The sequence below is a fragment of the Populus trichocarpa genome, chromosome 7 (genome assembly GCF_000002775.5).
Source record: "Populus trichocarpa isolate Nisqually-1 chromosome 7, P.trichocarpa_v4.1, whole genome shotgun sequence".
NCBI classification, from domain to species: domain Eukaryota; kingdom Viridiplantae; phylum Streptophyta; class Magnoliopsida; order Malpighiales; family Salicaceae; genus Populus; species Populus trichocarpa.
Genome location: NC_037291.2, coordinates 8,010,334 through 8,021,788, shown reverse-complemented (window position 1 = coordinate 8,021,788; position 11,455 = coordinate 8,010,334). Strand labels below are relative to the sequence as shown.

Sequence of the window (11,455 nt, the reverse complement as noted above, 5' to 3'; positions counted from 1 at the left end):
AATTTGTAATGGTCCTAACCAGCTCGATTTTGGCTTTGGAGTATGTGTGAATATATATTAAAAGAAACTAAAAAGATATCTTGATTTTATTATGCATTTATCATGTTATACATAGACTTATTGTTACTGTGGGTTAGAACAATGAAAAGATGATTTTACCCCTACAAATATAACACAAATATCATTGTGAATGAGGTATAATAGTCTCTTTGTCATTTATTGAACAATAGAATGACTAATATGCCCTTAAATACCAAAACATATGCACTAACACTATAAGATTTAACAGTTTTACCGATGAAATTTTTCCGTCGGCGTAAGACACATATTCCGTCTGTAATTAATTTACCAACGAAATTATCGACAGATGCTCCGTCGGTAAATCTTTTGTCGGTAATTTTTTTTCCGTCGGTAATTCCATTGGTAATATTTAATTTAAATTTTTAATTTCGTAAAAATTTTTCAGAAACCGCCAACAATTACCGACGATTTTTCAATCCGTCTGTAAATAAAATTTTAAATTAATTGAATTTTTTTAGAAAACCGCCAAATAACACCGACAACTTTTCAATCCGTCGGTGATTTTGTTTGTAAAGAACAACAATTAACAGTGCAATTGGAAAGTGAACAGCTCTGGAGCTCTTTGGAAAATACCGACGGAAAGTTCCGTCGGTGATTCCCTTTGTAATTGACATGATGAACAGTGTTCACAGTTTACCAACATATTTACCGACGGAATAAATTCCGTCGGTAATTCCGTTGGTAAAAATGGCACGTCATCATTTTTTTTTGCTTTGTTTTAATTTTTTTTCCCACGGTAATTCCCTCGGTATATACCGAGGGAATATTTCCGTCGGTAAAATCCCTCGGAAATTTACTGGCGGAAATATTCCCTCGGTATTTCCGTTTGTATTTATAGATTTTCTGGTAGTGTAATGGGTAGGGGTAATTTTGACCTTTTGATTTTAGTTGCATAGTAAAATTACCACAAAACCCTTCCATGACAATTTTCTTTGCCTTCGAGTCAAGGGTTTTTTTGGTCTTTTTAATTTTTTTTATAGCAATTATCAAGTTTGATAAGGGGTAGTTTCGTATTTTTGCATTAATTATATATTATTTAATTTGAAAAAGGTGGTTGCGCATGGCATGGACGTGAGCGTGCGTGGACTCTTTCAGGAGATTCAGATGGCTTGTATGACAATGGTACTTCAACTTCAACAACAACATTGCGATCCTCACAACGTCACCTCCATTCCTAGACGGTGTGTGTGTGGGAAAAATATGACGGGTTTTGCGTTGGTGACCCTTTTTTTTTCTTACCTTCTTCCCTCTCCTTCTCAGTTCCAGAGCTAACCCTTGCATATTTTCCCAATATTCCTTTAATTTTTTTTCTTTCAAATTTGATCTTTATTCTTTTTATTACTATTTTTTAAATTTTAGATTATCTATGGAATTGAAATTTTCTTTCAATTTAATCTTCTGGTTTTTCACCTTTCAGATTTGATCTTTATTCTTTTGATATTGATTTATTTTAATTATTCTCTTAATTAAATTATCTTTAAATTGCATCATTCAATATTTTATATCATTCTCTTAATTGGATAATTTTTTGAATAATCTATCAATATGTTAGTTTATTTTTTTAGGTCTACGGCACCACGCACCGGGCATCAATCTTGTGCGCAAGAAAATTGGAAAGGCTGTGACAGCTGTGACAATTACCCCCCACCTATATACAAATTAAGGACAACTTAGATATTTAAATAATTACACCCTTCCAATCCATTAACACAGGCAGCCTTTCCAATTTCTTTTTTATTTAAATATCTAAGATGTCCTTTGTACATGGGCGGGGGGGTAATTGTCACAGCTGTCCAGTTGTATTAAAAAAGAAGTTTGGTGGACAAATTAATGGCTAAGAAAACCCATCAAGAGATTAATTGTTGTTTTTTATAGTAATTGGTCTCCACTCTAAGCATCTTCGCACATTAGAAACACGAAAACGTTAAAAATCAATTACGAGAAGAGTAATACAAGTGGTGAGGCTACTGTTTCAGGACTCTTCTGAACGTTATCATGGGTTATTTCTTGGTAGGTTGTCTGGTTTAGACCTAATTAAGGAAGTAAGACTTGGGTTGGCCTAATGAGACGAGGATCAGGTTAGTTGGTGTTGGGGGAAGAGTTGAGCAGCTCGATCAAAGGTGGTCGCTAGCATGACTTACCCTCTGGTTAGTGGCGGAGCCACGTAGGGACAAAAGGGGATAATTGCCTCCTTAACTTTTTTTTTTAAATTTTTTTATTAAAATATTAATATATTAGGTTAGTAGATTGTTACTAAGAAGGAAAGTTGTTATTATTTATTATTATTGACTTATATGTTAATATAATATAATATAATATATATACACACACAACTCATTCCCTAAATTTTTCTCTTTTTTCCTTTTGTTTCTATTTTAAATCAATGGAACCGGCTTAAAAATATGAAGTCCCTGACTAACAAAGAGTATTTTGCGTTCCTTGCCTTTACTGTTTTGTTATTTTCATGAGCTGCTATGCCACTTTGTTCTTTTTATAAGTTCTTGTTCCTGCCTCTCTTGTAAGTAAATTTCTCATCAAGTATAATTATGCAATTATTCTATTTTTGTTTTTTACTTTATATTTTAGGTAATTTTTTTTATTTTTTCTATTTATTTCATTGTTTAATTTTAATTTTATTCTTTTATAATTAATTATTAAAAATATTAGGGTTTATGATAATTTAGGAGTTTTGATATGAATATGTTCAAATATGTTGAAAATAAATGTTTAAATCTGCTAATTTAATCAATTAAATATTTTTTTCTTATTATAAAGGAATAAATTAATATTCATGCAAAACCACTATTATTGACATCTCTTGCATTGGTAGAGTAGTTTATTGAAATTTAATATTTTTACATGATTTGTTTGTAAGTAAAATATCGAGTAGAAATCATGTTTTTCAAGAATTGTTTCTCTTACACATACACTAAGCATTGCTCCTCAATTAAATATCTAGAAATGATTAAGTATAATTTAATCAACATACTTATTATATGCATATAGATATGCATTGAAATAGGTTTTGATTTTGATGAATTGATGTTTATTTTGCTATGAATTTTATATGAAAAATTTAGAATTACTGTGTAACTCAACTGACTTTTATTTAACAGTGAATTATTGTGTAATTGTGTTAATTATTATGTAGACACTAATGATGATAAAAAAATCCAGCAAGTTCATATTAAATTAACATGTCATTAGACAAGTATTTCAAGCGCAAATTCCTTGAGGATGAAGAGTCAATCAAAGCTTCAAGTCATGTAACTCCATCAAGTTCAAATAAAAGTCATATTGAAATCAACCCTGACAATTATAATGTAAGTTTTTTTAGTTTAAAAGCATTTTTAAATTAATTTTACTTGATATGAATTAGTATATATGTTTTGAATTGATTTCTAATGCATATTTATATAATATAGTATTTGTTAATAATTTGCCCCCTCATTGAAAAAACTCTGGCTCCGCCACTGCCTCCGGTACTGAAATCAACAATAACTTATAAATACTGGGTCATGGTGTATAGAGAGCATAGTTTTGAAACCCGACCCGGTCATCGACCCGGTCAAGTGATCGGGTCACGGGTCAGATGGGTTGACCCGGGTCAACCCAAAAAAAAAACCTATAAAAAAAAAACACATAACTAGTTACAATGCAACACTTACATAAACCAAATTTAAATTATAAACCAACAACATAAATTTAATTCAATATCCAAAACACAAACCAAATATAAATTCTAAAATATTTAAAACAAAACATCCAACCACATAAATTCTAAAATATTTAAAACAAAACATCCAACAATATAAATTCTAAATCAACAACACATTCACTTTTGTTGAATTAACACATTAAGTTCTTCTGTGTCCATAGGAGCAAAATTTGGATCAAATGTTGATGGAATTGAGTCAATCTCGTCAACACCTAATAAATCATCAGCATGCTCCTTTGAAACTTCATCTTCACAATCATCTTCAATATCATTAACATTTATGACATCTACATTTCAAACACAATTAATAAATAAATATTATGTATTCAACAAAACTTTATTTTAAATAATATTTATCACTAAATAATCAATAATTAATTACCATCATCTAAAGTATCTTGTATGGTCATAGTTGATAGAGCTTGGTGAAAACTCTCTGCTTCTTCAGTTGTCAAGATTGACGGGTCATCTTCTACTATCCAATTTTCAATGTCACAAATTGTCTCAACATTAATTGGATCATAATTTCGTCCTTTCCAATAATTTCTATATATTAAAAGTGAAGATAAACACAATATAAGTATTAATAATGTTACTAAACAAGATAAAATAATATTTAAGGAATTAGAGAAAAGAAAAATACTTTTGTTTCAATCTTAGATTGCAGTGGACGTAAACAAGGTCATTAAGCCTTTGGTGCTCCAATCTATTTCTCTTCTTGGAATGAATATGTTCAAACATACTCCAATTTCTCTCACATCCCGAAGAACTACAAGTTTGACTTAACACTCATATAGCCAACTGTTGTAGATTTGAAGCGCTGGTTCCATATGTCATCCACCATTAATCTATACAAAAAAATAATAAGTAAAAGGAGACTATGTCAAATAATATTTTTAAATATAAAAATTATATACCTGGAGGCATAAGGGTGCGATTATTTATTGCGGACACTCGACCAAAGTCATGTTCAACATTCCTAAATAACTTCATCTCACTTGTAATCTTACTTTGCAATGGTAGATTTCCATGTGCATACTTCTCAAGAACATCTAGAAGTCCAGAAATGGTGCTCATATGTTTATCCATTATATTTGCATCATATTGAAATCGAGGATTCAACCAAAATGCCGCTGTATAAAGATTTCTATAAAATTGTCCATCCCACCGATTATTGATAATGTCTATGAAAGGTTTCACTCTAGCCTTTCTCTTTTGAAATCTCCTCATCATTTCTTCTTTTGCATGATGAATAGCATTATACAAATATCCCATCGAAGGTCTATCATGACCATCAACCATTCGTAGAACTCGAATTAAAGGCTCACTAATTCGCACAATTATTGCACATTCTTCCCAAAACAGAGAGTCTAGCACACTCACAACAAACTTTTTTCCTTTGCTATCTTTAGCATAAGCAAATGAGATCCATTCCCTCGATGTCACCATAGCTCTCAACTCATCTTTATGAGCTAAAATGCTTTGCAATGCAATGAAATTAGTAGCAAAACGAGTAGGAGCTGGACGAAGTATTTCTTTTCCTCCAGTTAACTTCCTCGTCAAATATAATGGATAACAATGATTATAAATGTACTTTGTGATACCAGAAGCATGCTCATCAACACAACAAACTGACTGCAATTTACCAATGTCCTGGAGTATGAGGTTGATGCAATGAGCAGCACAAGGAGACCAAAATATTGAAGGAAATTCTTCCATCAATAACTTGCCAGCAACAACATAATTTGCAGCATTATCAGTCACCATATGCACAATGTTTTCTACCCCAACATACAAAACAACTTCTTTAAACAACTGATACAACAATCTAGCAGTCTTTGAGACATCTGATACATCCACGGTTTTCAAAAAAACTGTTCCTTTAGGACAATATACTAAGAAGTTAATTAAAGTCCTCCTCTTCTGATCTGTCCATCCATCAGCCATTAATGTGCAACCAGTCTTCTTCCAAATCTCTCGATAAGTCACAACATAAATCTTGACTTCATCAACCGCTTTTGCCAAGTAATAACCACGAATAGCATGCAAGTTTGGTCCTTTATAACCAGGACCCATGGCTGTTACAGCATCTATGACATGCTGATAATACACAGAATTAAAAGCATTAAATGGCACACATGCATCAATCATCCACTTCGCTAAAGCAAGATCACACCGTTCAACTGCTTCCTTCCTTTGCCAACAATTCTGAAGAGACTTTTGAGCACCAGGAGTTGTTCTCTGCATGAAATATGTCCCTAATGTTGCATATTTCTTCTGCTTCCCATAACTTGTAGTCGATTGTTTTACAGTGCTGGTGCTTTGAATCTTTTTCTTTTTTGCAATCTTCGGTGGTAACATATGTTTTTTAGTATTGACATCCTCATCATCCTCATCATCATCATCATCATCAACTTCTAAGTGCCTAATCATCATCTCTTCATGCTCCCTTTGTTGTGCATTAAATGGATTGAATTCTGCTTGCATTTCTCTAACTCTTTTTTTTTGTATCAGCATTTCCTTTAAGATTCAAAACCATTTGATGTCGAACATCAGGAGGACATTTGCGACATTGTTCAACTTCTCCTTTAGCTCCAGCTAAATGTTGCTTAAATCGATTAATACCACCACCCGCAAATACTTTAGCACAATATAAACAAACTAATTTAGTTTTTTTACATCCAACACTAAGTTCAGGAGCTTCTCTACAATGACCCCATGCTAAATCTGTTCTTCCTCTACTACCACTTGACATGGAAATTGAAGGTTGAGATGATTGGGCCGTTGAAGGATCACTACTTGGAGTACTACCATCATGTGAAGACATTTTAAGACCTGACATAATTCATAAGAGGGAATATAATTTCAAGCCAACTCACTTTGCAATCCATTCATTGGATTAACAATGACAGCCTCATTGTTAATCACACAATACAGATTCAACACAATACACTGAAATAAAATTCACTACTGTGATTAACTACTGTAAATCACTAAATCTGATTAGGCAAGAAAAAATTAACAAACTAGCAGCCTTTTTTGGCGTGTAATTCAACACAATTGTAACAAACTAACAATCCAATTCCACACAATACACTGTCATAATCTTGTTCATAAAACAGTCATAAATATTAAAACCATAAACATTAAACAGCATAATCTTTACATATATTTCCAAATTGTAAGCTAAACCTTACAATCTTTAACAATCTTTACATAAAACAGTCATAAAAATTAACAAACTAGCAGCCTCCACACAACGTTTTTTCACTGCCGAATCACTGTAACAAAGTAACAGCATCAAAAGAATCAACAAACAATGAATCGAGCTAGAGAGTTCAGTAACAGCAAAATCAGTAACAACATTCTAGAGTTCATCATACAAACAACAGAGTTCTTATTTTTTTGGCAGAAGTTGAAATCGGGCTAGAGAAATTGAGTTGACTGGCAGAAGAAAAGACAGAAATCGAGCTAGAGAAACATACCTGAGGTGACTGGGCTGCGAATGAATCAACGAACAATGAATCGATGACAGCGATTGGGCTTGATGGCAGTAGATCAGTTGAGAGTTCTGAAATTGAAATTGATGCCAGAAATGAGAAAACGGCCAAGAATAAAGAAAACAAAGAGTGAAAGAAGGAGATTCAAACCTTTTTCATGATCAATGGTTAGACGTCGACGTCCCCTGCTCCTCAGCTCCTCAGCTGGGTTTCAAAGAGGAATTAGGTTACTGATTTAATGATTTTGCTTCATTCTTCTTCAGTCATTAGTCTTCAGCGTTTTGGCATTTTAGAAAGCTAAAAACGACGTCGTTTAATGACAGTTAAAATAAAATAAAAAATTGACCGGGTCTCACCCGGGTTTGACCGGGTGGCCCGGGTCCCGGGTCGACCCGCTGGGTCGACCGGGTTTTCCCGAGCCAATTCCCGAGCAAGTTTTTGCCTCCACCCGGACCGGTCCCAGGCCCGGGTCGGCTGGGTCCCGGGTCGACCCGTCGGGCCGGTTCGGGTTTTAAAACACTGATAGAGAGGACCTCGCCGTGTAAGAAAATGTATTGACCAAGTTGATGGTGTATATATATGGAGACTAGATGGCACAATATGAAACCACTCCAAGAGTCCTTCTTACTAGATTTCTGTACATTTGCTTAGATCCTCATATTGCAGCATGCAATTGATCACTTTGGATATTCATCGATCGATCATTACATGTTTTTATTGACGGGGTTCTCGCATTCTGCTGAAAAGCTTGACGTCAGACAATGATAGTTTTACAAGATGTCCTTGAAATCAATCTATTCATTGTTAACAAAAAAGAGAAATTAAAATGTTGGTTTATATAATTGTTAACAAAAACAGAAATCATCGATCCTCATATTGCAGATTATGATTGTTACCTTTCAAAGTTTATATATATATATAAAAGGAATATCTCCAATGATAGATAAAAAGTGTTAAGGTTTCGCCACTAATTTTATAGTTTGCCACGTGGTGGGAGCCAATCTGATACAAGGTTTTGAGTATTTTATTAAAAAAATATTTCACAGTTGAGAGAATTCCTTGTTTTTTTTTTCTAGAATACTGTGCAAACTTATGCTTAAAACGAAGGAAAAAAAAACTGAACTGGCCGACAAGCTGAAACAGCAAATAAATAAATAAATAAATTGTTTAACCAACGTTAAAGCAAGAAAGGAAGATGTTTTATATTTTGTTTATTTTTTAAAGTATTTTTTGTTTTTTATTTAAAAATATATTAAATAGATCATCCTCCCTTGACACGTTCATGAGAATGAGGTAATGCAGATCTAGCAAACATGCGAGGTCCAAGGTAGGTGGACTTGGTGGTCCACTAAATCCAAGACAACATGGGTCTAGCAAACATGTTAGACCCAAGGTACATGGACTTGACAGCCAAGGTAATGATCATCTTTTCTAGGGCACGCCCAAGGAAATGGTCATCCTTCCTTGAATCTAACCTCGGGGAAGAACTCTGCATTCATAGACTTAGCTACATTTAATGTCTTGAACCCTAATCTCCTACACCTTTTAGGTGTATAAAAGTTTTCTAGGGACCCACCATATTCTCATCAAACATTAATATAGATGTAAAAAATATTTATCCTTCATTAAAGACTATTAGAGTAAGATTGCACTCTAAACTTTCTCTTCGTAAAAGAACAAGACTCGTGAGCTATAAATACACCATGAGACCTTCAGAACAAAGGTTCACGATTTTTATTCTCTACTGCATATATATTTTCAGAGCATCTCTCTTTAGAATATTATTGTATTTTCTCTCTCTAAAAAGATACTTGTTTAAGCATTGAAGAGTTCTCACATCCATCAAAATGGATATTTTGCAAGTACTAGCCACAAGTTACCTTGGCGTAGTAAGTGTGAAGTATAAGCTACCAACTATCTAACGTAAAGCTTTGAAGAAACTTCAATTCTAGCTTTCCCTTACAATGCCTGTAAATAAATCTTTTGAGTTGGATAATTGGTTAATCAATAAATCAGCACACAACCGGTCATTGTTTGCTTCTAAAAGCATTCAAACCGGAGACTGCATATTGAAAATTCCATACAATGTGCAAATAGCACCAGATAATCTACCTCCGAAAGTTGCATCTTTGTTTGACAATGAAGTTGGAAATGTTGCAAAGCTTGCTATTATCATTTTGATTGAGCAAAAAAGATCGAGGGCAGCAAAAGTGAAAGTCGTAACTGGAGGGAGGAAGAGAAGAGCTTCTCCTCACAGCAGCCGCACTGGTTTCAACAACGTGAGTTTCAGTCATGCCATCAGCAGCAAATTCCAATAGCTCCTTGCAACGTGACCAGCTTCGTCAGCAGCTCTGGTTCCACCGTGAACAAGCAGCAGGATTGTCTTCTCAGTCAGGGAAGCAGCACTGTGAGCAGCAGACCAGCAGCTCCTTTCAGTCCAGCAGTAGCTTCTCCTCACAGCAGCAGTGGAAGCTCCTCCTTCCAGCAGCAGCCAGTTTCTCTCATCTTCAACCGTGAGCAGCAGTAGAAGATTCTCTTTTAAATGATGGGATAAATTACTAATAAATATTTGATATTATTTGCTATACAGACATGTTTTATATAAAAAAATTAATTTGAAATATATGTATCAATACAAGTCAAGTAAAATTAATTTAAGAATATTTTTAAAATAAAAAAACTTATATTATAATTGCTCTTCAAGATTTTATATTTTAAAATTGCTTTATAATGATTTTACTTTTAATCTCATTCAAAATATATTTCTCAATATATACAACACACTTTCATTTATCTATTTCTAAATCTTTCAAGAACTAGGAAAGTTTTTTAAAACAATTCTATGCTGACATATGGTATATAACATCTAAAATCATTGCTTAAAAGGATTGTCACAAATTAATATTGTTCTTGCTGACTTGTTGTTTTGTAAAAGTGGATTAAACATAAATATTAAATGTTTTCTTTTTAATTTATCTATTATGTCCCTAATTTTTTGACACTACTAGAAATTCGCTAAATACCAACGGATTTACAGACGGAATATTTTTGTCGGTAATTTAAGGTCGAAATTACCGACGAACACTTTTCCGTCCGTAATTCAGTCGGTAACTATCGACGGACTATTTTCCGTCCGTAATTCAGTCGGTAACTACCGACGGACTATTTTCCGTCCGTAATTCAGTCGGTAACTACCGACAGAAAATTTCCGTCGGTAGTTACCGACTGAATTACGAACGGAAAAGTTTTCGAATTAAAAAAAAAGACGGGTCGCTGACGTTGAGGTTTTGGTGGGTTATTTTTTTTCGACGGATTCAAAACGACAGCTCGTACAGTGACGTGACCGGTTCGCCGTTTAAATTGCCGACGGACTCACCGAGGGATTTGAAATGGCAGATCCGTACGGTGACGTCTCTATGTGTCCGTCAAAATCACCGACAGAGTGTCCGTCGGAAAAAGTTAATATATGTACATGTCAGCTCTATTGACCCTCTCCTCCCCTATTTCTCCTTCTTCTTCCTAATCCCAACTCTCCCCATCTGCAAACAACCAGCCCCCCCTCCCCCCCAAAAAAAATCTTCCTTATATCAGCACAACAAGTTATATTTCTTAAAGTTTTGTGGTCACAGCATCCGTGTTCTGATTTACCGACGGATTTTATCAATTTTTGTAAGTAATTCTATCTTTTTAAATTTTAACATTTAATTAAATGTCAATTTTATTGTTTTTTTTAGTATATGTATTTTGTTAGTATATGAATTATATGTGCTATTTTGAAATAATTAATAGCTTGCTTAATGGGTCCGTTTAAAGTTTTATCAATGGTATTGCGGAGTGGTAATTTCTATAAATTTATATATTTTAATTCGTATGGACGTTGATAAATAATAATGAATATTTAATATTTATGAGAAGTTGTGATTGGTTTGTTGGATAATCTCGAGGTAAAGTAATATTTTTGCAAGTTTATTTACCTAACTTAGTTAATTAATACATGATGTCATCATAATTTTATAGAGGTTCGATATAAGTCATGGATGATCGTTCATGGATGTATCAAGATTCACCCCAAGGATTGCGGAGGATGGATTATTGTAACGGGGTTCAGGGTTTTATTAATTTCGCAACATCTATTCCCAGAAATTTTACTGGAGGC

General features: G+C 33.7%; 1 protein-coding gene across 1 annotated transcript; it reads right to left on the bottom strand.

The window, feature by feature from the left end:
• Nucleotides 1-3,916: 3,916 nt before the first annotated feature.
• Nucleotides 3,917-6,160, bottom strand: LOC112328240 (uncharacterized). Its single transcript, XM_024605699.2, has 3 exons — nucleotides 4,717-6,160; nucleotides 4,182-4,274; nucleotides 3,917-4,059 (listed from the first exon to the last, which is right to left on the bottom strand). The coding sequence occupies exons 1-3, from the start codon at nucleotides 6,158-6,160 to the stop codon at nucleotides 3,917-3,919; spliced, it is 1,680 nt and encodes a 559-aa protein (XP_024461467.2).
• Between the last annotated feature and the right edge of the window lie 5,295 nt (nucleotides 6,161-11,455).